The 26570-nt window shown below is 40.9% G+C and overlaps 1 protein-coding gene across 1 annotated transcript in view; it reads left to right on the forward strand.

Moving 5' to 3' along the window:
- The window catches only part of CDK6 (cyclin-dependent kinase 6), a 133414-nt gene that overhangs the window by 50374 nt on the left and 56470 nt on the right, over positions 1 to 26570 (forward strand). Inside the window, exon 3 of the mRNA XM_015408689.1 lies at positions 9440 to 9607. Coding sequence (XP_015264175.1) covers positions 9440 to 9607 — 168 coding nt within the window. The remainder of the gene's footprint in view (positions 1 to 9439; positions 9608 to 26570) is intronic.

Below are 26570 nucleotides of genomic sequence, written 5' to 3' on the forward strand. Positions count from 1 at the left end.
GCCATAAGGAAGGAAGGTTCCACTCAAGTTCCGTCCTCTGCCTCCCCTCGTTTGGGCTGCAGCAGAGCTCTGATTGGCAGTGTGAGAAGAAGAGAAACAAACACAATGGCCATTTGCAGCCAAGCTGCTGTTTTTCACTGTAATAGGCTGTGTACTTGAACTCTTGGAAGGTTTATTCCATGCCAGAGTTCTGCTGTTTTATAATACTGATCCCTTTTTTTGTTGTTGTTGTTGTTCTAATGCTTTTACAGTCAATCCAAAACAGACCTTCTAAGTCCATTGAAATCACTAGGTCTGCTTTTATCTTTTGTAAATTAAAAAAATGTAAAAACCTTTATATCCCATATTACGCCCCAGTGAGAACCCAAAGTGGCTTACATTGTTCTCCTCTGTTTTATCCTCACAACAGCCCCGTGAAGTGGGTTAGCCCCGTGAAGTGGGTTAGGCCCCGTGAAGTGGGTTAGGTGAAGTGTGTGTGACTGGCCCAACATCACCTAGCAAGCTTCCATGGCAACATGGGGATTTGTGCCTGGGTCCTAGTCCAGTACTTCAACTGCTATGCCATAATGGCTACTTTGGAAGTTTTAGGTGTCTCTGTTGCTTACACCATGGATATATTTTATTGCTCTATTTTATGCTTTGGGCACTTTTTAATTTAATGCATAGTGTTTTGTATTGATTCATTTTGTGAGCTGCCCAGGCAAGAGGCCCCAATGGTTGACAGCCTCATATGTCCCATCTGATAGTCAGCTGAGGTTCCATGTCTGTCTGCTGATTGTGCTGCCAGGGAAGGTTGTGGAGAGCCATATGTCCTGAGAACTTCTTTGGAAAAGAGTAGTAGAGAGCAGCTTAGTTATGGCCAGTCTGCTCCGTCTCAAACATATTACTGAATACCTCTCCAGCACACATATGCATCTTGGCTTGGGAAGGTTGGCTGGGAACATTTCCAGAGCCCTGAATCTACTATGAAGGGAGCTTCTGCCATAATCTAAAATAGCAAATATAGCCTCATTCATGAAAGCTCCCTGCATTTTCAGATCTTCCAGGCAAGAGATTGGACCAGCAAGACCAGACTTTGCAGTTAGTTTCCTTCATCCCCAGTCCACTCATATTGTCAGATCCACAGTTAACTGGGTGATTACAAGAGCTCTGTTTTGTAGCAATCCCCTCCAAACTACCCAGCAGGCAATTATGCTGGGTTGCCTTTCGGATGCAAGAGGATGTGGTACAAGACTTGCAGATGGAGTAGTGCCAGATTGTTGTGCACTGGTGTGTTGCTTGATTTTTTCCCCATGGCTGGCTCATTTTTTCTGTTTAGTCCGGTTATTGCTATTGATTTGTTGTGCATAGCCCATAATTCAGGCATAGGAGATCAAACCTGTGGGCTGTAGTAAACCAGAAGTGCAAATGGCTCCTAGGAAGAGCAAAAAAAAAAAAAAAGCAAAATATCTTCATTGGTAGGGTTGCCAGCTCCAGGTTAGGAAATTCCTGGAGATTTTAGAGGTGGTATCTGCAAAGGGCAGGGTTTGGGTAGGGTAGAGAACTCAGAGGTGTATAATATCTTAGGCCCCACCTTCCAAAGTGGCCATTTTCTCCAGGGGAACTGATCTCTGTTGTCTGGAGATCATTTATAATCCCAGATCTCCCACCACCACCTGGAGGTTGGCAACCCTATTGATTGGGTTTTCCTTTTCAAAAGCTGACTTTGCATGTCATAGGCTCAGTTCAGACATCATACACGCACATACACACACAAAATGAAATTAACTTACTTTGGGTAGTCTGACTTAAACATAGGCCCATTCCACTATCTGAGGCTACTTAGGATATGCCATAAAAGGATTAGAAACCATGAATTGAAGTTGGTTTGTTAACTACAGGCCCTGTTCACACGAGACGTTTTGGGCCAGGACAGGGATGGATCGGGGCCGCAGCAAACAGGTGCGATCCCACAGCAACATCTGGGAATCGTGCTGCGCCCGTTCCCAATCCGCCCCTCCCAGCCAAACCCCGCAGCAAAAAAGAACCACCTACCTAGGTGGTTCTTTCCGAAAGGCCGCATCACTGCCAGCCGTGGGATCGCCGGCGCATCCCCGGCCGTACTGCGCATGCTCGAGCATGCGCAGTTCGGCAGCCTCCCCCTCCCAATCGTCTTTTCCTCCCCGGCATCTGATCGTGCCAGGGAGCAACGGCGCCGCGGCTCGGGATCGTGGGATCCCGCTGCGGCGTCTCTTTTTTGGTGCGGCTTTTAAAAGCCGCACTTTGGCCAGTGTTTTCCCTGCTGTGTGGCAGGGACCACAGTTAGCTTTTGCTATGGTTTCATATGACATACAAATGTAGGTATCTTGGCTTAAGCCCAGTTTGTTTTCCAGCACTGTCCTCATTGCATTGCAGGCAAGGATATCACCTGGGTCTGTGCAAGAGAAGTGGGAGAAAGACTGATGGCTAAACAAGAGTTTTTCAAAGCAAACTGGGATGTAAATGGTCCTGTGTGCTTACCATAATTAAAATCAATAATTAAAATCAAAAATTAAATTTAAAACCCAACTGGGATATAAATGCTTACATAAATAAAGAAAGGGTTGTATCCAGCCAAACATTCTTCTTCACACTTGGCCAATACTCCTCTTAACTACATCCTCTATATTTCATGGCTTTTGTCAAAACTGGTCTCATTATCCGCAGCAAAGTCCTTTTGGTGCTCAACAGAGACCCCCTCCTCCCTCCTGTGTGCTTGCCATAATTAAAATCAATAATTGTTTCATGTTATGTAGAGTCGGCATGGTGTAGTGCTTGTAGAATCACATTAAGATCTAGGAGGCTCAGGTTCAAATTCCCACTTTGCCATGAAAGCTGACCTTGAGCTAATCACTGTCTCTCAGCTAACCTACTACACAGGATTGTTGTTGTAACAATAAAATGGAGGAGAGGAGAATAAAGATGCAAGCTGGTTTGGGTTCTCATTGTGACAAAAAAAAAAGTTTTCCCCCCCTGAACTGAGCCACATTGATTACTTAGGACTTTTCCCTCTTTAAAACTAGAACATTGTCATTTTTAAAAAAGAAACTAAAATTCCACTCTGTATAGGATAGTATCATTTTGTTGTATGTATTACTCTATTGCTGTTTCATAGTTTTCTTTTGAGGGAGTACCATTTTCCCCCACTGTATCCATACTGCATCATGCCTATCATGTTATGCTTATTCAGATTTCAGTAATTCTAGTCCTAATACACTGTTCATTCAAACTTTCCTCATGCTGATTCTATTGACTTACTCTGTGTTTACTACGTATTTCTTCATATGAACTGTTACCGACTTAACCTGTGTAATTTGCTTTGAGTCTCAGTCTGAAAGGCGGACAATAAATATGGTAAACAAATAAACAATTAATATACTGAATTCTGCACTAATACCACTAATGTTGTACTTGTGGAACTGCGAGAGCAAAAGATTTTCTCCAGAAAATCTTAGCAAGAAGACTTGGTTAGGTGTTCCACATCTTATGGTTTTTTTCTTACAAATCTTTTGAAGATAGCCCCTGATGTGCTCCTTAGTGGAGTCACGCTGCATTGCGAACAGCAAACCAAGAACCGTTCTCCAGCAAGGATAACAAAGACCCACCCCATGGTGATTGATGAGAATGTTATAAAAGTGAAATGAGCTGGAAAGTCATCATCTTGTCTTTTCCTTTGCCACAGGAAAAGCATACCAAAGAGATCTCTTTTCTTCTGGTCTTGATAAGAAGTCTAACGAAGCATAAGGAGAGGTTACATGGCATGGAAATGTGTTCCACCCAGCTGCTCACTAGTTTGCAAGGCACACAGTAAATAATACTGTTAGTATCTAAGGCTCAAAAGAGAACAGCACTCTTTTGATAGTGATTCCTAGCCTCTTTCATTTGCTTCCCTAAATATACAGTTTGCTTCCAATTCATTGAGTGGCATTTTGCAACAGTGCATAGTTTCGTGTGGTGGGCTCTCTGATTGGTGGTTTTCCCCCCTTAATTGGCATGAACAAATGAAAGGTTACTTAGGCCCTGATACATCAGAGGCATTGTATGTTTAAAGTTGTTTGCTGAACTGAGCAATATCTAGTTTAACCCTCTGGATTCATTCTCAGTGGAGTCTTTTGTAGTGAGAGAAAGTTTTAGTTTCTCACTAACTGTAACGATTCCTTGACTCAGTCATATTTTATTTAGAAAATAATTTATGGATGCGGAAATCTTTCCAAATCATTCATTCTGTTCGTCCTTTGGCAAGTACGTTTTAGTTTTTGAATTTGTTGCTGTTTTTTCAGCTCAGTATGTTGGGTTTAATGCTTTTGCTAGGCCTGGAAATGTGTTTGTCACAGTTGCCTATTTTCAAAACAGTGGTGGATTGGATCCTGTTTTTCTTTTACCATGCTAATATTTCTTATAGTTGACAGTTTTTACCATTTCACAACTCAGAGATAGAGCATGTGGTTTTCATGTAGAAGGTCCCTAGCTAATCCTTGGCATCTGAACTTAGTGTTCTTCAGTAGCAAGGTTAGGAAAGAGCTCCACTGAGACACTAGAAAGTCATTGCAAGCCAGAATTGATGGTGCTGAGCTTGCAGGACCAGTGGTCTGAGGCCAGAGTTTCTGGGACAGATGGCCATGTACATTAATTGTATTTAAACTGGTTGTCAGTATGCTGTAACAAAAATATTCAGGTCATGTTCTCCATTGCCATAACATCAGTATAGATGCATTAACATAGACAAATGCTTACAGTAGAATTTTCTTATGGTTTAGTAGTGTTTTGTTCACCAGTGGCAGCAGCTTGCTAGTAAAAATAAGAGAAAAGAAATACCACCTTTACGGATTACCATGCCAAATACATCCCAGATATTCCAAATAATTACATTATCTACCTGATATTGAAAGGAAGCAGACCAACAAAGCCAGAATGATACCAATAGGTAACCTGCTAGAAGATAGGCTCAAATAAAACAACAGAACATCACTGGTGGTCACATACTGTTCTCAGCTTTAATCAGTTTAGTGTATCGTTGATAACCTGCAAGTCATCTCTCACAAGCATTGGGAAGCAAACCTTTTCTGGTGGTCAGATAATGTTCACAGTTCAAGCCAGTTCAATGAATCATTAATGACCTGCAACCTTTGCTGGACAATGATACTCTCTCACAAGCATTGGGAAGCAAACCTTTTCTTGCTCACAGACAGCATCCTAACCTTAAACAACTTCTCGCCCACAATAATGCACTTCCTAATATGGACACGGATTCTGGGACCCGGCCCTGCAGTAAACCAGGATGCCAACTCTGTCCCCATATTCATGCAGACACCAGACTGAACAACATCAACCATACCATCTCAGGTTCATTCACTTGTTCGTCTTCCAAAGTTATATATGTCATCAAGTGTCAGCAATGCCCTTCCACTCTCTATATCGGACAACACTCAAAACCAGTGGGAGAACATTCCAGTGTTACTGAACATTCCATCACTGACCTAAGAGTGGCAGTCCTCAAACAGAGAAGCTTCAAGGTGAGATTATAACACAAGATTGCTCAATTTAAATTACTTCACAAATTCAGAACAATAGATCCCCCAGGGCTGAATGGGGATCCCATAAGATTCTCATGTCACTACAGATGCTTATTCTCTGCCCCTAAGATTTCTCTCCTGTACTAATCAAGCTGATTACATTCTGCATTGTACCTTTACATCCTCTTTCTTTGCAACCTCCTCCCACCTTCTGACTGGGATATAAGGATCCCCATTCCTAGTTGTAACTTAGGAAGGGAGCTTTGACTCTGGAAATACCCCCAAAATCTTGTTGGTCTCTAAAGTGCTCCTGGATTCAAATCTAGCATCCCAAATACAGTTATAACAGAAACAAGTAGACACACAAAGTGTTGCAGGTGCTGGGAGGCAGAGAAGGAAGGACAGTCCTGCTGCTCCTCCCTCACTGTAATGTCACATCCCTCCCATACATTCCAAAGGAAGGGTCAATTTAGGAAGAAACGGGCTTAACCTTCTATGTGCATCCTGTTGATAGGAGGTCCAAAGTTTCCCTCTCATCCGGTCATTGGAAAATTTGGCTTCGATTTGGAAGTCTCCACAGTCAATAAGTTTAACCTCTGCTCCTCAAGTATCTGTGTTCAGCTTGAGGTGTGGTCTGAAAATCCAGTGATAATTTGCTTCCTCCACTTGTTGTATTGACATTCAGGGACTGTGGAGAGAGCAACCTCCATACTTCATACGCTTTGTCCTGGGATCCTGATCTCTGGAAAACTGAAAAATACAATGGGCGCCCATGTAATGGCTATATCATCATTTCAATCATGCACTTCCACATAATCATTTGTCATTATGTTCCTTGATAATAGTTGGGAAGGTCCAAATACATTTTCCTTGGCTTCAGACAGCTAACTAGGGTAGAGTTGGAGCGCTTCTGATCTAGACTAATTAGCTTCACACTTCATCTATAAGGTCCATATGTTTAGTAAGTAAGCTAGAACTGAGATCTGAGGAAAAGTTTGTTTCCATAATTTTAAATGCTTCACTAAATTTCTGTCAGGGTTGCCTTAAGAAAGCTGTTTTTCTTTGGGGTGCTTTGTTTCACCAGGTACTGACTGTGAAGAGATTGCTCCATACTGCTAGACAAGTCACCCTTAGTCCACGGAGTTGATAAATGCGTAGATGTACTTATTTGGGCATATTTGATCTCCTGAGTCTGAAGCTGCTTGCAAAAGCTTTTACCCCCTTGGTGCATTGTTTCAGCTTCCTAATCACTGACCAGCTGTCTTGTTAGTGAATAGAACTTGTGGGCCCCTTGCCATGTTTCATGTGAGGTCTTGGCTGGGTGGCCAAGCAGGCGGCCTGTAGCCACTGTCAAAGCAATTCAAGAAGGATTGGCACAGCAGTGCCCCCATTAATTTCTGTTTGTTACATGCTGTCATGCAAGTTACACCAGAGAGGAAATGACCGGTGGGGATTTTTTTTAAAAAAAGTGTGCTTGTGGCACTTGGTCCCCTCCAGACATTATCCCTGAAGTAAAACAAGTGGATACAATTAGCTGCTGTCCACAAACAGCTGTGAGGAAGGAGAAACCCTGATCTGGGCCCCAGAGCCATGTGTCTTTTCTGTTACTGAGGAGATTGCTATCAACATCTGCCATATTTTAACCCTTAATGAAGGAGATAGGTTCTGCTGTGAACAGCCAAATTAAGAACTAAAAACTATAGCATTGAGCCAGCTGATATGTTATAGAATATTGTGTCACAGAATAGCTCAGGATATGAGACCTGTAAAGTGTGCTATTTCATAGTTTCTAGAACTCTGGAGCTGGGGCCCAGGAGCCGAATACAACTCAGTACCAAACCAAGTGTGGCTCTTCTTTTTTAAAAAAACCAAATCTTGAATTTATGGTATCTTGAAAGGGTAGATGATATGCTACAATAACCAGTATTTATTTTAGAAGAAGAAGAGATTGGATTTATACCCTGCCCTTCACTTGGAGTCTCAGAGCGGCTTACCCTTCCCCTCCCCACAACAGACACCCTGTGAGGTGGGTGGGGCTGAGAGAACTCTGACACAAACTGCTCTTTTTCAAGGACAGCTGTGCCAGAGCTTGTGACTGACCCAAGGTCACATCAGCAGGTGCAAGTGGAGGAGTGGGGAATTTATTTACTTGATTTATATCACACCTTTTTCTCAAGTAGGGATCCAAACATTGTTTTACTCTCTTCCAGTTAATCCTCATAACAACCTTGTGAAGTAGGTTAGACTGAAATTGTGTGACTGGCCCAAGAGGAGAGGTGAACAGTTGCCAGAGATCTAATTGTAGATCTATACCAGTGCACTGAAACAATCGTGCAGGTTGCACCTGAACATATTTATTACTAATTGGGAGACCTTGCGTGTGCTGCTTCCTAATAAAGGACTTGCAACAACCAGAGCTTGGGCTGCAGAAAGGTTATGGGTTATTAATGTGTTGATAATCATCAATTTTACATCATTTTGACACAGTGAATATAATTTCTTATGAATGCACCCCTGTTTGCCAAGAGTGCCAAGGATAACTTTGCAAATTTCTGTCTTTAACTTGACAGATATAATTTGCCTTAGTACATTTCACTGGGTGAAATTGATGAGATGAAATAATTGTATGCTGATTTTCCCTCAGGAACAATGAACATGGAAATCAGGCCTAAGCAGAATTTAAATACAGAAATGTGAAGAATGACCTGAGTGAAGTTACTATAAACCCTCAAATGTATACTAAATGTAAATCGGCATTGGTACTAAATTTCAAAGAGAAGCATTAATTGAATTTATATTTAAATAGAAATTGCGAACATGATAATCACATAGAGCATGGGAGGTGCTTTGGTAGCTTTAGAAATGTTTGATACTGCCGTACCACTTGCCTGATTGGTGACATCTCCTTCTGCAAGGTTTTGATGTCCCCTAGCATAATAATAAGCATAGTGTATTATATGATACTGCAATGGTTTATATCAGAGGAAAACTGCATTAATTGGTGTATTTGTCTCTAAGGATGGAGCCAGAGTTACTTAAAGCAAATATAACATGATTCAGTGAAGGACTAGTTCAAATTGTTATAGGCCAAATTGGTACCTAAAATCTCTCTCTCACTGGATTTTCTTCAAGTTAAGAGTGTATATAGGAATAAGCTTTTTCTTTCTGTGCCAACTAACTAGAATAACTTTGGCAACAACTAGTATTAAAATACAGTTTTGTTACGTTATGTAGAAGGTCCATTTTAATAGGAATTTTTGGTGCACTTTCAGACCAGAACTATAGTGGTGGAGCTTTAAAAAAAGCCATGTAATTTCCTCTATTCCAGTATGAATTTTTTCTTTACTGTCATAGCAGAATATAACAGAAAAGAAATGCAAATAGTCTTATTGGTTGAATTAGAGGAGAATAATTAAATGGGAGAAACTGGTTTAATGCTACTTTCTGAAAACAGTCATATGTAAAAATGATAAATATTTCATATATATATTTCTAAGCTTCTCCCTTTTTTCAGGGACCTCAGAGAGCAGACCCCAGTCCTCAGCTCCAACTTTGCTGGACACCCTAAGTCCCCTGGCTACCCACAGGGACTTATCTCATTATTAGTCTTGCACCAGAAGTCCTGGTCTTTTTGGTTGTTCTTCTGCTGGCTGCAGACTGCTGTCACTGCCACCTAGTAAGGCGGCAAGGTCCCTTCAGGCATGCCACCAGTTTCCAACAATATGGGCTCTATTGTGTCCCACCACATAACTACCAGATCCCTAAGGTTTCTGCAGACTGGGCCGATATAGGTATCTGTGCATAGACAGACAGATGGACCAGTGTCTGTAGATAACAATATGTTACAGACAAAAAAAGATGTTTTCTTTCATGCCTTCTGATCAAAACTCTTGATTGCTTACTCTTAGGACATGATGCTGCAACTGCTACGAGGACTTGATTTTTTGCATTCACACAGAGTGGTCCACCGTGATCTGAAACCACAAAACATACTAGTAACCAGCAATGGACAGATAAAACTAGCTGATTTTGGCCTTGCAAGGATCTACAGTTTTCAGATGGCTCTTACCTCTGTGGTAAGTTTCAGTATATCTTAGTTCTCTTCCAGTCTAATTTCCTAATTTGTCTTTTGCACAGTTTGTTTATTTATGAGTTTAGGAATCATTAATGGCAAAAGATAGTTGCCAGTATTTGCAAAATATTCCTGTTGGGTTTTATCTGAAGCAATTGCTATTGCGCTGGAAAGAAACTATTCCCATAGATGATGGGCTGAATGACACAGCTATAAGCTTTTGCATATTTATTTGCATATATCTAACATCTCTCCTTAAACTAGTTGTTAACTAATAGTATTTGCAGTGTATGGAAGTGTGCATATTTCAGTAGAGATAGGATATAGTTTTCCACATCTAGACAATACTTAAAAGAAGATTTGCAACTGTCCTGAAAAGAACTGTTAGCTGTTTGCTCAGCAACCAAGGGGTAAAAATGTGCTCTGTGAGTTCTTCGCATGACTTCTTAAGTCGTGAGACCTGACTACCTCCGTTATTATTTTTATGCAATCAAATTGTATGCTTGAGTGAAATAAAGCAAGGGGGAACTCTGAAAATCCAGGATTCTTTTCTCAGCCTTAGGGTGGTCTTGTTAGTTAAATGTGCATTTAAAAGAATAAATAGCTCTGTTATGGGTCCCACTTACAGTTTTCCAGCTGTCATTTGTGATACCTTCTGCAAATATTGAATAGGAGCATTTGTCTACTGCCAAAGCAAATCTGCTAGTTCCAGTATGGGAAGGAACAAGAGTGGCAGCTAGGACAGAAAAAAGGAGCATTTGGAAGCTTACCCCAAGAGCAGGAAGTCCAAGAAAAGGTGACCAGTTCCCCATGGAATTCACTGCTTATATGCCATCTGTTCCTACTAAGCCATTGGCTTAAATCATAGCAATCTTGCCACTGGTTCTCTGACATGGCTCTGCATAAAAAAAGGTAAGCTACATGTAGCTATAAATTCTTTAAGACTGCTAGAACAGGCTTCATATTTCATTACCGTGGGGAGTGCTCCAACACAATCTTATACTAATACATGACAATCTTGCCAATGACGTGCAAGAGAATGATAGAATGTTTTGGGCTTGTCCAGATTAAGGTAAAGAGAATAAAAGTGTATCAGATAGTTACCATATTCTTAGGTGGTGTTTGCATATATTTCCTCTGTCCATTCCTGCCTGTGTATCAGGAACCAAGAGGAAAAGGGGCGACGTTTCCAGTATTTTATTATAAAATTCTGAAAGTGAAAATAGTGTTTCCATAATATTGCACTGTTTTAAAACAATATTACCATAACGAAAAAATACGTTTCACATTGTCCAGAAATCTGTCGTTCCAATACATTAGAAACAATTATCATTTCTCAGAAAACTTATTTGTCATACACCTTAGTGCAGTATTTCTCAGAGTGAGGTCTTTGGATCCTGGGAGTCCACTGGGGTCACATAGAGTTTCCGCAGGCCATTTGTAAGACTGAATCACGCGCATGCCCATCCTATTAACATGAAAAAAATAGCCCTCTCAGTCTTCTAGGAACTGGGGAAAAGAATTCTCCACCTGAGGGAAGGGGACCAAATTGGCTTTTCCTTACTTCAAAGAGTGAGTGTTAGCATATTCCCCCACCTCCCATGGCTGCCCAGCTTCCATAACACCTCACAGCACTAGCCAGTAAAGTAACTGATTGGTTACGAGGGCCCAGTAGCTGCGATCTAGGAATTCTGATTGGCTGAGTGGCAACAATTCTAATAGCTGTAATTCACCAGTTCCAATACAGTCATCACAATTACTTCAGGCAGAAAACTGAACTGGTTTTCACTGTATTCCAATGCAAATTGTTTCACCATAGACATGAGACGATGTCACTTTGTGTCCAAAAACAATAATAGTCAATTTGTGGTTTTCTGCTGAATACCAGAAGTTTAGGTTTTGTGTGATGCTAATCTTTTTCGGTTTCCATGAGCAACTTTGAAACTTTTCCCCGGCCTTTGCCCACCCCTGTTCAGCTAGCCTCTGGTTAAAAGTGTTTGCCTCACTCTGGCACAAAGTCCTTTCCAATCAAGGGGTGGAGTTTATTAGAACTTGGGTCAGGGCCCTCAGGTTGCTAAACTTTGAGAACTGCTACTCTTCTCTGTTTATCTTATAATATGTCAATATAGTAATTATAGCAATTCATATTTTAACTGATTCTGAAATTGCAGGGGTATAATATAATATTATATTTGTCTAAAATACTTAGAATCCCCACTCCACTACTAAAAGTATAATGCAGTGTTTTAAATCAACACCAAGATATAATCAGAAAGCAAAACAGCAAACAATTTTTAAAGTTCAAAATGACTACATTAATAAAATGAACCTGCAAAACAAATCTTGCAGCTTTTACAGAAAAAAGCTAAAGATGGGCCCTTTCTCACATGTAAGAATTGATTCAAAACTTAGGGATTTAATGCAGTAAAAGCCTTGTTTCTTGTTGTCACAGTTCTATGCTTTCACGCTGAGGGCATATGAAGCAGGGCTTTGGCATTGGACTGCAAATGGCACACTGGCTGATACAGGGAGAAACAGCCCCTTAACTATGCTCTAGGTCAGGGGTCCTCAACAGGGTGCCCGTGGGCACCATGGCACCCACGGACACCTTTCCTGGTGCCAACCAATGCTTTTAGAAGGTGAGGGGAGCTCTGATTGGCTGTGCAGATTGAAAGGCATTCTGTTAAACATAATTTCTGCCTGAAACAATTGAAGAGGCACTATTATAGCTACATATATATATACAGGGCTATTTTGGGGCAGGAACGCACAGGAACGGAATTCCGGCTGGCTCCTAAGTTGGCCATGCCCAGCAGGCAGTCTATCCTTGCCTTGGCAGAGAAGGTAGACGGTTTCTGAACTATTTAATAGAAGTCCTTATATCTTGTTGAGCCTCTCATGTATTGACAATGTTGTGTGCACACTGATGTTAATGAAGTCTCTTTTCAGCACTGATATTATGATCAGTGGGCATGTGAACTCTGTGTCCTCATGTCTTACAGCAGAGCGGTAGATTGCTGCCAGACAAACCCCCAAGAATTATTTTATGAAGTATCAATTCACTCCCAAGATACATCTTCATTCTCTGGCCCTTTTCCAACCTTGGTTTTTTCCAAGGGAACAGCAAGAGCTACAAAAGAAAGAAGTGAACCACCCCTAGTTTACTGAGTACTGCAGATAGATAACTTCAAAGCATTTTATCTTTGAAAGTTACTTACTTTCCCGAACAGCAAGGAATTTTTTGACAGGTAGTCATATTGGTGCAATTTGCAACCCCTTGTGGCTTCATCTGATAAATGAATGAAAGCTTCAAAATAAATGGACACATGTTTGTGGAGACAATACTGGTCACAGATGTAACAAGTCTGAGAACTGATAGTCCTAAGGAGAATCATATTTGGCCTTGTTCTCAGACAAAAAATAATGGAACATCCATTCAATATCATATAGGAGTAGATGGTCTGCCTAGTGTGTTTGTGCTGACCGTTGGGAAGGCTTTTAAAGGGCTGCATGGTAAGAGAGACACCAAGTGACAGAGGACAGTGGGGCGGCTGATTTTAGAATGGCATGGAGTTTATTTCACAATTACATTTTTCATTGCATAGAAGAATGAACACCAGATTTCACAGTGTGGACTAATTTTTCAAAAAGTCTATCTAGTTTCACAATGAAAAGTAATGTAATGTAACCATGTAAAAGCTGTAATGTAACCAAAATAGGCACCCTAGTATTCAACATCTGTTAATGTAATATTCTTTTTACTAGCTGATTTTCTTAAGGAGGAAACATAGTTTTGTGTTTGGCAAAGGAAGGTGAGTGCTATTCTGATCAAAGCTGATAAAATGTGAGGCAAATGTGTCAAAATAGTATATGAGAATTTAAAAGAAAATATGCTTCTATAACCTCTATGTCAGGGGTAGCAAACTAATTTCTTACAAGGGCCAGATCTGACATAAACGTCACTTTGTCGGACTGGGCCACGTGTGCCATAAAATGTAATGCCAGGTACCAGAGATATAACCTTTATAAAGAACACAGGCAAACCCAATTAATGATGATATTTTTTACTCAAAATACAAATAAAAGCAATTGATTCCTAGCAGTGAAAGCAATTGATTTACCAGGAGATCACAAAAGCCCCAATACTGACTATGTTTTTTCCAAGGGATACCATAAAAGGGGGGAATACCTTATATTTCCATAGATACCAGTTGCTTACAGGCCGGGTAAAAGTCCTGGATGGGCCAGTTCTGCCCCCTGGGCCTTGTGAGTTGTTGTTGTTTTCTAAGTCCCCCTAAGGGGAGGTTTTTATTAGGTTTTTTTCAAAAGACTACAAACTATAACCGAAAATTAGGGGAGGGAAACTACAACTATGGAGAAAGGAAAGAAAACCACTAATAACTAAAACCCTAAGAATAGGAGATCATAACAACAGCTTATATAAATATTGAACACTGTTATTACTTTGAACATAGTCGATTATGCTAAATTATTTATCTTTTTACCCATCAATCTATCTAAGAACACCCCCCCCCCGAGCATCCCATAGTTATTATATGCTTTTCAGGCACAATTCAGAGTCCTTCAGAGTCCTTCAGCCTTTTTTCTTTTAATCTTTTCTAATCCTCAATTTGTATGGACTTTTGGGGGTGGCCGCCCCCTTTTCGGAGAGAGAGTCCTCGTCAGAAGATGCCGTGCCCAGTTCGCTGTCAGATTTGCTTTCTTCTTCTTCTTTCTTGTCCTCCACTGACTCCCCCAGCTGTACTCTCAGGAACTCACATGCTTTGAAACCAGAGTCAATCTTTTCTTTTTTATCGTGGAGTTTGAAAATGATGCCTTCTGGAATTTGCCATTTGTATCCAATGCCATTTGTTTGTAGAAAAAGGATTAAATCTTTGTATTTCTTTCTCTTCTGTCTTATTTCAAATGGGATATCTTTTAAAATCCTGATATTATTGTCCCCAATTTTCAAGGGTGTTCCCGTAGTTGCTTTCAAGATAGAATCTCTCACATGTCTCTTTGAGAATCTGACTACTATTTCCCAGGCAGATTATTTTTCTTAATGTATGAGGAATAGGACCTGTAGACCACATCCATATCGCTGTGAAGATATTCCGCTTTAAAATCTGTAACTGGGGCTAATGCTTCGCTCAAAAATTGCTTCAGATGCTCTCCTTTTGATTCTGAAACCCCTTGGAACCTTAGGACCAGATTTGCTTTCTCCATCTGCAGCTGTAAAAGTTGAGATTCTTCCGCAGCTTGCTTCATTTCCAGTTTTTGCACCTTTTTCTTAACTTTTTTTGGTGTTGGCATCCATTTCCTTCACCTTCTCTGCTGTTTCCTCCATTATTTTTAAAGACTCGGTCAATTGGACCTGCTGAGACACCATACTTTGACTTATTGTTGACAACTGTTGCTTAATATTAGTCATCTCGTCCAGCAGAGGGCGAAAGGAGTCTGCTAACATTTTCGAGAGCTCAGTAGTCTCTTCCACTCGAGTACTACCCACTGGTTTCACTTTTAAAAGTTTGTCTTTGTCTGCTTTCTTTCCCGCCATCTTTATGGATTGTTTACTTTTAGAGAAATTGCAAAAGTCTCTGAAATTTGCCTTTATGCTTATCCGTGCTCTGGTAAGTCTCTCAAAACAGATTTAAATGCTTTTTCTTCTGCTCCCCCCTCTTTATGTAATGCTTTTGTTTGTGCGTTTGGGAGGGGCCCCTCCCCCGCTCACTTTTCGTCTCTCCGTGGGGGGGGGGTAGCTTTCATTTTAAATTCGCATCTTCGCTTTAACCCGACTCACAGTTCATTGTCGGCCACTCGGCCACGCTCCAAATCCATTTAACTCGCTCGATCTCCAACGCTTGTCCTGATCAGCGGCTCTAGATTCATACGGACACTCAGCGGCAGGACCGTCAGGACGGAGGAGTGCCTCAATTCACCGGCATCACGCCGTCGAAGAGGTCGCCCCTCAAAAGTCCCATGGCTAGGAGCCTTTTGTTAAGGCTCCTGGGGGGTAGCCACCCGTCGCCCCCCCTCCTATCTGCTGGTGTGCAGATCACATCCCCGGGAGGTCCGGGAGATGTGTCCGCTAGCATGTCGCCATAGACCGGAAGTCCCCCCTGGGCCTTGTGTTTGACACACCAGCTTTTATATGCTTCTACCTGACTAACATTGGAAATTTACTGTATTTCTAACAGTACATTTCCAATATATGTGGCTTAAATTTTGTTGAATCATAAGAAAGCATGTGTTTGGTGCAAATCCATGTTTTTATTGCAAATTATGGTTTTAGATGAGTTTTTAAGGCTGCATGATAATTAAGAAAGAAACTAGCCTTCAGGGGGGAAATTCACAACATTCTTTCAAAAAAGAAATTTTCTAATATTTCCCATTTTAGAGAATGTTTTGATTTATTTACTGTACTTATAGTCTGTGTTGCTCATTGAGACTCAAAATAGATCACAGAATTGAAATAAACAATGGGATAAAGAAAACAGTAAGAAATACCATGAACAATGCAGCAGCTGGATAACACAAATTCAAAACTGATGCAATACAAACAGGATATATATATATACAGCAAGCAGTGCAAGAAACTATAACCCTATATAACGCATACAGCAAATGGTACAATAAACTACAATCCTGTTCCCTATATGAAAACGCCCTCCAGACCAATTTAGTTTACTACATTCCTATTCCCTTTATAAAAAACGTCTGCCTGGCCTTTAGAAGACAATGCAGGGCAAACAAGATAATATATACAGCAAATAGTGCTTTAAACTATAACTGTGTTGCCCATATAAAAATTTACAACAACACTATTTCCTTCATAAAAATGCCCTCCTGAGCAGTTCTGTGTGATAGATAGAAGTGTGGGAGCCATCTTGACCTCCTTAGGCAGGCTGTTTGCAAAATGGGAGCTACAACCAAGAATGCTCTGGTTTGGGCAGCTGTGGATTACACCCGTTTGCAAGGTGGCAATTTCAGCAGGCTTTGCTCAGATGAGTGTAGATGCAGCTGGGCATAAAGGGAGAGGCAGTCCTTTATATGTGTGGGCCCTAGACCATTAAGAGCTTTACAACTGATAACCAGCACCTTGGATTGAAAGTTTATATTTGAATATATCTTGAGGATTAAGTTTTCAAATTGTAAAGAAAATTGACAATTGCTTATATATTGTATTGGGTTCGATATCAGTCACACTTAATTCCCCTCCTTACTATTGCCACTGTCTCACATGACTTTTGTCCATCAAGGTCTTGTAATCCCCAGTACAGTGTTTTTGATGGTTACGAGACACACCTCCTCCCCTTTTCACCAGTGGAAGAACTGGTTGAATGCAACCCATTGTGTAGAAATTATTAGCTTTTGGGGAAGGCACACAAAATACTGTCTATCTAAAATGTTGTGTTTTAAACAACAAAGAAAAGAAACTAACACAGTTCAACCATTTAACTCAAGCCCCAAATGTTCATGTAATAAGACATTTTGCTTAAATGATGGTTTTATTTACACAGGACTGACTGATGTGGGTAGGTTTGGGGAATATGCAGTGTATTCATATATAAGGATATCCCTTTAATTAGGTTGTTCTCTGTTGCTGGTAGAGTTTCTCTTCTTTTAACATAAATCCAGTGTGGTTTTAGAGTATTGGCCTTAGAACAGAGAAATGCAGGCTCTGATCCATTTCAGCAAGAAAGCCCACTTGGGTAAAGCTGAGTCAGCCACTATCTCTCAGCCTGATCTATATTACAGGGTTGTTATATGGATGAAAGGGGATCATAATGCTTACTTAACCACCCTTAGAATGTGAACGGTATAAAAATGTAATAAATAAGTTTCATGACAAGCAAAGAGTATATTCCCCCCCCCCCCAATAACTGTGATGGAAAACATCAACAGTTGATTTTCATTAATATTTTCAAATGGATGGCCTTCCTGAATAAGTGGCAACTTCATGAATAAGAAAAAGTCAGATAATTGGAATTCTTCTGAAGATCAGAAAACATGTTCCAAACAGCCCTACTTTCTGCACAATTGTTCATCCTCAATGCTTACTTGTATATCTATTGCATATTGTAGAACTATCCCACAAAACGTTTAGGTTCGGACTCGCTTTACTTCAATTAATGGTGACACAGTACTTGGAAAGGGTCTTACCTGAAATGTACATAAATACATATACATCAGTGAGCATCTATTTGTGTCTATAGTTCATGCAGATATGAAATCCACTCTGGGCTCTGTAGAAAGGTGAACTAGAGAGTACCGTGGGTATTACCAGAAATAATATATATTGAAAACTGGACTAAATTTACTGACGGAATAAAATGGGTTGGATTCAATATGTTTGTTCATTTATACCCCACCTTTCTCCCAATGGGACCAAAAACAGCTTACATCATTCTATTCTACTCAATTTCATCCTCACAACAAGCCTGTGAAGTAAATTGATGCTTTAGGAAGTAGACTTCAAAAAGAAATCCAAATTACATTTCTTTAAATATCAACAAAATGATGCTGTTTTTGTAACTTCTTGGGGGCATGGTTTAACAGTCTAATACTCAGTATTAGAACTATGAAAAGAAAATTAGTTATTCATTAAAAACATTTGAATCCTACCTTTAGGGTCAGCAAGGTGATGCACCGTTAAAATTCAGTACAAATTAGCTTTAAAAACAGTACATATATAATAACCAGCTAATAAAACAAACAGGAAAGAGGGTCAGTAAGAAAACACCAGATTAAACAGAAAAGACTTCACCTGCTGGCAGAAGACAGTGATAAAGGGGAACAGATGAATCTCCCTGGGGTTCCACAGTTTTGGTGCCACAACCACAAAGGCCCTTTCTTGGGTTGCTATTCTTCTGGCCTCAGGTAACCTTAATTACATTACCGTTCAGTTTCTTTGTGTCATTGTAAAATATTGCAGTCAGGTACACAAGTGTGCTGCAGCCATGTAAGCGATAGCCCTCAATAGAGCTCAAGACTGGGCCTAAGCTTTGAAATCAGAAAAATGGTGGAAAATATGCATTCGGAAGAAGAAGAGAAGAGATTGGATTTATACCCTGCCTTTCACTACCCAAAGGAGTCTCAGAGCAGCTTACAAACTCCTTTCCCTTCCCCTCCCCACAACAGACACCCTGTGAGGTAGGTGGGGCTGAGAGAGCTCTGACAGAAACTGCTCTTTTTCAAGGACAGCTCTTATCAGAACTATGGCTTGCCCAAGGTCATCCAGCAGGTGCAAGTGGAGGAGTGGGGAATCAAACCCGGTTCTCCCAGATTAGAGTCCGCGCACCAAACTGGCTCTCAGCATTCAGCATATTTGCAGGAAAATATGCAGAAAGAAAATATGATTTTTGTAATATATGATAGTGTTTGTTTATCTTTAGACACTTATATTCTGTCTTACAAAATGAAGAGCAGCTTTGGAGACTTGACCATTTCAGCGATGAAAAGAGCATAGTCAAAATACACTATGATACACAATGCCTTATTTATTAAATACCTGCTTGTTGCAAATGGGCTATATACCACAAATGATATAAAGCAACATTTGATTCACAGATTTGTACTACCCAGAGCTGTAACATCAACATCAGCCACAAATGTGTTCACCTTCATTGTTACCTTAATTTGCCTTTTCTCTCTTCTTCCACTGTTGGTTTCCTATGTATAGCTCTAGATGGTTAATTGAATACACAGCTTGGAAATTTCACTGAAATGAAAGCATGGATAAATTTAAACAATTTGCTAATTACAGACTCTTTTCAATTTATGTAATTTAAATACTAGAAATTTTAAATCAGTAAAGGCCTATCCATCGTATCAGTTCTTGTGGGAAAATATGCTTCAGTGACTTACTGGCACTGGCTGTGGAATGTGGCATTTAAAAGTACCTTTTTTACAGTGGGAAAGAATTTGGTCAAGAATAAACAGTCTGACCTTGTTAAATGGACCAAAGTCTGCACAGATCCTAGTTCCAGAAAGCTAGTTTCTACCAGACTGTGAAAGGAAGCTCAGTTTGCAATTAATGCCATTAGGATTGGGGGGGAACAGACTGAGGGGAATTCTGTGAGCAACAGAAAGCTAAATATTTCTCTTTAAAACTACAAGATCATGTCTTATATTATTGTCATCAAGTATTCACATCACACCTGGCAGGATGTTTTCCATCAAAACTTAAAACTAACTTAAAATGTTGTCAGTAATTTTGAATGCTCAACAAAAATGAAGCAATGTTATGAGCTTTGTTGATGTATTCATTCCTATTTATTTTTCTATTCTATTTATTTTGGCAACTGAAACAGGTTGAATGCTTGAATATCAAAAATCAACTTAAAAAATATAAACGCTTCACGAGAAATCCCTTTTATTCAAAACATTTCTGTGTTGCCTCTTCAGAGTACTACTTGAGGAACTTACGATTAAAAACCACAGTATAAAAAAGCCAAGCCATAAAAAAAACACTATTAGACATAAACAGCATAAAACAGTCCATAAAACAGAACAGGCCATTAAAAAAACTGGTAAGATAAAAACCCAGATTTAAAGCCTGGGTAGAAAGATGTGTTTTAGCTTGGCACCTAAAAGAAGGTAAAGTAGGCACCAGGTGAGCCTCAAGGGGGAGGACATTCCAAAGGGAAGGTGCCACCACAGAAAACGCCCTCTCTGTAGTCACCACCCACTTTACCGCTGAAGGCAGGGGCACAGAGGGCAGGGCTTGGGAGGCAGATCTTAACTGGTGGGCTGGATAGTACGGGCAGATATGGTCTTTCAAGTTATCTGGCCCCAGCCTTAAAGGTAAGAGCCAGCACTTGTAATTGTGCCCAGAAACAGATGGGTAACCAGTGCAGATCTTTTAGTATTTATTATTTATTTTATTCAACTTATATCCCGCTCTCCCCGCATGGCAGGCTCAGGGCGGGTTACATCAAATTTAATAAAAATACAATATACACCATTAATACAATTAAAACACTAGTAAAATACCACAATGGCCTTCATCCGGTGCCATTGTCATTGACATTAAAACCTCACAGATGCCAACTCTAGTATGTAGTTGTGACCCATTAAGGGGAGGCCCAGTACAGGAGTGGTATGATCCCCACAACCAACCCCTGATGATATCCTGGCTGCTGCATGTTGGACCAATTGACGTTTCTGAACCTTTTTCAATGGCATTCCCACATAGAGTACATTACAGTAATCTAACCTGGATGTGATCAGAGCATGGGTCACTGTAGCCAGATCATGCATTTTGAGGAACAGCTGTCGCTGGCAAACCGGCATGGCACTGGGTGCCATGGAGGACACCTGTGTTAAGTCCGGCGCTTAACAATGAGTCGGAGAGTGATTTCAGCAAAAACTCAGGTTTATTCAGCTCTACGATCACTTCACCAACACGGTACAACATCTGATAGCCCGAACAGTTTGTCCATAGAAACTGTTCGGTATTTAAACATTCCTGGCTAATGTAGCCACTCCTACTTTACAGATAACAACCTATCAGGTTGATCGCATAAGGACCAATCATACACGTTCCCGCTTCCCGTTTGCTTTAACGTGATTGGATCAATAGTCTTGGACTTGAATCCTCTGTCCAAGACGAAGCTTTACATTGCTTCCCAATGGGATGTTCCACACACATCCTAATGCACTTAGGGCAGCTTCTGAATACATTACAACCTGAATCTCCAACAATAGGCTGGGATCTAGTAGCACCCCAAAGACACAAACCTCCTCCTTCAGGGGGAGTGCAACCCCCTCCAGGACAGGCTGGCTCTGCAGTCTCCAAGTAGTTTCTCCATTGACCAACAGGATCTCAGTCTTGTTTAGACTGAGCTTCAGTTTATTGGCCCTTATACATCCCATTACCTTTTCCAAGAAACTCATTCAGGGACTTTCATAGGCTCACCTGTTTTAGCCATTGAGAAGAAATAGAGCTGGATGTCATTCACATATGGGTGGCATCTCGCTTCAAATGCCAGGATGACCTCTCTCAGTGGAGACATCCCAGCTACCCTCTCTAAAAGGATACAATAGTCAATGGAGATCAGTCAGGATGACCAAGGCTGTTTCCATCCCAAAGCCAGGCCTGAATCCAAATTGAAATAGGTCTAGATAATCCATCTTCTCCAAGACCACCTGAAGCTATGTAGCTACCACCCACTTGAACACCTTTTCCAAAAATAGAATATTAGAAAGGGGCTCACAACTGCCCCTTTCAAAACAGTCAGAACTACACCTTCTTGTGGAGGGGTATTTTTTTTTACTTTCTAGACCCAGTCAATCAACCCAGCAAAATATGATGAAGGAAAAGTCTGGATGTGATGGGTCACACATTTCAAAGCACTTTGTCAACTTCATCAGGCATCACCAACTGAAAGTCATCCCTTCCACATCCCAGCTAAATCCCATATATAGACATAACATGTAAAAGCCAGCTCAGATTAAAAGCCAGCCCAAATTGTGAAATCTTCACCACAGAGGCCCAGTTCCATGTGCTTCCTTGACTTTCAGAAATAGTTATACTTTAGGAAGAAAGTAGCTAGGGTGAACTGGCAAAAAAATACTTTGGGAAGGACACATCTGTGTCTGGCTATAAAGAAGCTCACATATATCTCACAGAATAGAAACAGGAGGTTTTTTTTAATACACAGAATTATTTGTAAACTCAGAGGGAGCTATGCTAAGCAGGTCTACTCAGTAGTAAGTCTCATTTCATCCAGTAGGGCTTACTCCTAGGAAAGTGTGTTTAGGATTATAGCTCACATTCTCCCAGAAAGCAAAAATGTGCTACAGTACAATGGGATTGTTATAGGGTTTAAAAAAATAAATAAATTAGTGTTCACTTATCTTTGGCCAAGTTTAAATAAAGATTTTTAAAAATCGAAACAGAGAAGGAGAGTGCCTCTTTTGAATCTAAACACTGTTTCCAGGTTTTTGTAACCAAGGTAAACATAACCTGAACTTTACCTAAGCTTCCTGAATTCTCTTTTTTTAAGAACACAAGCAATACATTTGCCATGCAAAAAAAATTACTGAGTTGCCAAAAGCTACCTCACCAAGCAGTTTCACATTGAAGAGATTGTATAATTTCAAGTAATCCTAACAGTAATTTGGACCTAAAAACTAATTAATAGTTTTATAACATAATGGAAGATTGTACACATGCTGCTGTTTTTGTAGCCTTACAAAATATACATAGATCTGCGCAACACAACAACACTTGTGTGGTGAAGGGGAAAGCTGAACCTGGATACCTCCGCAGTTACATGTAGAATACCTGTTAAGGACTGAACTTGTAGCACAGAGTCACTCAGACTTCTTGTTCCTCACAGCAGCTAATAAAACTAATCAGAATGTAGAAACTGATTTCCACATGGATGTATCACAGGACTGGGATGTGTGGAAATAATTCCCATTGGAAGCCATTAGGTCTTCCATTGATATACATATAGCCATATCTCCATAAGTACCGCAATGCTCATGCGGGGTTTATTTATTTATTTTTGCCTGTACAGAGCATCCAGCATCTCAGAATGAAGAAAAGGAAGTGTGATAGTCTAAAAATGGAAATTTTAATAATTATCGGTAGAAGCCTAGAATGAAGAAATTATTGATGGAAGGAACTCTTCATTTTAAATGTTTTATCTCCTTGGGCATCGTCGCCTTTGTCTAGGGGGGGGGTGTCCCCACATAAACAATTATCTGTTTCCTTACTGGCAAGAAGGCACTCAGTGTTCCTTTTATATTCCTGATATGTGATTTGCTGCATTGCTGAAATTCTTTCCCAGTGAATATGTGAAATATTATAGCCTGGATTAGCAATTAATGTCACAAATGACATGCCCTTGTTGTACTTATTACTGAAGGTGTGTTTGTATCCTGATTCCCACATATTAATAAAAAAGTTTTCAAACTGCCCCTAGTAGCTAGGTGAGTGGGAACTCACAAAATATTTTATAGTTGGGGTTACATCCCACCCCTTTTCATAGGTGAAGTGTGTAGTCTTCCTTTGGATCTAGGAAACTGCTGGATTTGTTTTATATACCTTACCTGATGTAAATATTTTGCCTAAATTGAGAAAAAAAATGTGTCTGTGGGGTGACATTAAAAATGATTTGTATTTTCACAGTGCTTAAAGAAACAGCATTTCCATTGCCTTTCCATGGAAAACAGGCACCATAAAGCTGGATCTCTCTTCAGGGCACTGGTGTGGGTTAATATTTTCTGTTACTTTCCACCCATTTGTTTTAATTGTTGGTGACCTTTTCTAACTTTTACGACAAAAGGCAGTTTAAAAATTAATTAAATAATAGAGTTCTGAATTGCATTGTATTCAGTAGGTTTTCATAGGTAGTCAAGGCAACCCTCACTAGGATAGCCCAAGCTAGCTTGATCTCATGAGATCTCGGAAGCTAAGCAGGGCTGGCCCAGGCTAGTATTTGGATGGAAGACTTCCAAGGAATACCAGGGTTGTGACACAGAGGCAGGCAATGGCAAAAGGCAGTTTAAAAATTAATTAAATAATAGAGTTCTGAATTGCATTGTATTCAGTAGGTTTTCATAGGTAGTCAAGGCAACCCTCACTAGGATAGCCCAAGCTAGCTTGATCTCATGAGATCTCGGAAGCTAAGCAGGGCTGGCCCAGGCTAGTATTTGGATGGAAGACTTCCAAGGAATACCAGGGTTGTGACACAGAGGCAGGCAATGGCAAAAGGGAGTTTAAAAATCAATGTCTTGAAGACTTCCAAGGAATACCAGGGTTGTGACACAGAGGCAGGCAATGGCAAACTGCCTCTGAACGTCTCTTGTCTTGAAAACCCTATGGGGTCACCATAACTCAGCTGTGACTTGACTGCATTTTCCAACACACACACACAGAGCAATTTTTTAACTCTCCCATTAGAATAAATGGTACTAAAGTGTTTCCATTTGGCTGATGACTCTTAAGATCTTTAAAAAGTCAGCTTCTCTCTCATAATCATTTGCTTAACTTCTCCAGGTTGGGGGGGGGGGACTTGGAGAAAAGCCTTTGTAAAGATGTTAACTGCTGGGAGCTTTTGTCTTGGTCATGCCCTTTCTTTTTAACCTTTCCTTAACACAGACCTCAGTTTGCAACCTAAATGCTAAGGAGATGTGGAAAGAGGCATCTGTGCCAGCAGAACTGCCGCCAGTCCACATGAGAAGGTGCTGTGGGTAGAAGTCCTGGTCTACTTTTCCTCACACTGTTTTTGAAGTGGCTCCCCAAAAAACTAGTTGATAGGGTTATAAGTGTATCATTTGTTAAATCTATCTATATATCTAATACCGAAGGCGCCCCCTGCGTGCGGATACTTATTTCCGCACATCGGGGGCACCTGGGGGGGAGGGAGATGTTTGTGCACACTTGGGGCAGTCCCCAGGTGCGCACCAGGTGTGCACAAAAATCTAAAAACCCGGAAAAAATATTGGGGGGATACTTAAATCCCCCCCAAAAGTGAGAGAGTGTCCCCTGCGCATGCGCAGGGAACGCTCTGCGAACTCCCTCACCACCACCGCCGCTTCAGAGCGGGGGGGGAGAGAGGCAAGGGGGAAATCGAGCGGGGGGGTGGAGGAGATGGGGGGAACCGGCGGGACCTCCTGCTGCTGCTTCCTCCTCTGCCTCATAAGTGTGAAGGTCCCTCCCCCCTCACGAGTATCGCGGGTCCCGCCCCTTGTTGTTACTAAAGATGTACTCCCAGTTTTGCTGCATCAGACGTGTGGTATCATGTGACAAAACATGTTCTTATTTCTGATCAGGGGTCATTTGGGGGGGGACGCGGGGGGACGCCATCCCCCCGGGTGAGGTGCGGGAGGGCGGGGCCTGGAGCTCCCTGCTGGTGCCCGCTGGAGGTCGCCGCCGGCTGTGGGGAGGACACACTTCCGGTGATGTCAGGGGGTGTGGCATATGCTAATGAGTTATGCTAATGAGCCCCCCTAGCTCTTTTTCTACGAAATGACCCCTGTTTCTGATCAATATATTGATTTAAGTCTCGCGGGGGTTAAGGCAGCTTCAGTAAGGTGAAAAGCAATTTCTGATGCCGCTGAGATGTAATTATTTTAAAGGCTTCCAAATAATATCTTGGACTTGAAAAGTTACCAGATCTAATTAAGTGTCTGTTTTAACTCATTTCCTGCAGTTTGGTACTGAAAAGTCTGCAGATGGTGCTGGGTCTTTCTTAAGCTAACATAGCACAGCAAATTCTACTTCTCCTTTTTTTTTTTTCCCTTGATCATCCAGCATGAGGAATAATTCTCTGTGATTGGAAAGCTTGCTTCCAAAATTGTACATATTAAGTGATGCCAATGAAATTATTTTTTCACTTGCCTTCTTCTCTAGAGCCAATACAGCTACTAAGACTTAGGTCAGGTAACATTTGCCATCTTAAATGTGTTGACAACAGGTAAGTTGCATTGATTGTTCTCATTTTTAGCCTTTTTACAATCCATTTGGAATTGGGTTTGAGGCATAGGCCTTTAGCTCAGCATTATCATGACTCAACGTTTGGAATGTATGGATGGGCAGCAATCCAGAACTACACACTTTGTAGCCTTATCAAATGGTAGCCCCCTCATGTCACATGACAAATCACTTCAGAAAGGCCCGTGTTTTTAAAATGCAGTTTGTGATGCAGCTTTTCTGTGATTAACAAAGGGAAAAGCCAACAGTCTCAAAGGCACAAGCAAACCTTGGGGCATGCTTAAATAGTTTTCAGATTGTGAAAATTTATTGTATGTAGACCACATTAGTGCTTCTCAAAACGTTTTCCTTTCATGAAAGATTGGGAGCATTAGCATGTCTGCTGCATCTCAGCTGCACATTGCTAGGATTCTGTGGCATGTTCTAAGGAGTTCTACACTCTATTCACATAGGACACTGGCCAGTCCTCTGGGGCCTCAGTATTGTTCTGCACAAATTAAAAGGATGCCCAGAAAAC

Source organism: Gekko japonicus, unplaced genomic scaffold (assembly GCF_001447785.1).
Source record: "Gekko japonicus isolate JY-2015 unplaced genomic scaffold, Gekko_japonicus_V1.1 scaffold2111, whole genome shotgun sequence".
Lineage (NCBI taxonomy): Eukaryota > Metazoa > Chordata > Lepidosauria > Squamata > Gekkonidae > Gekko > Gekko japonicus.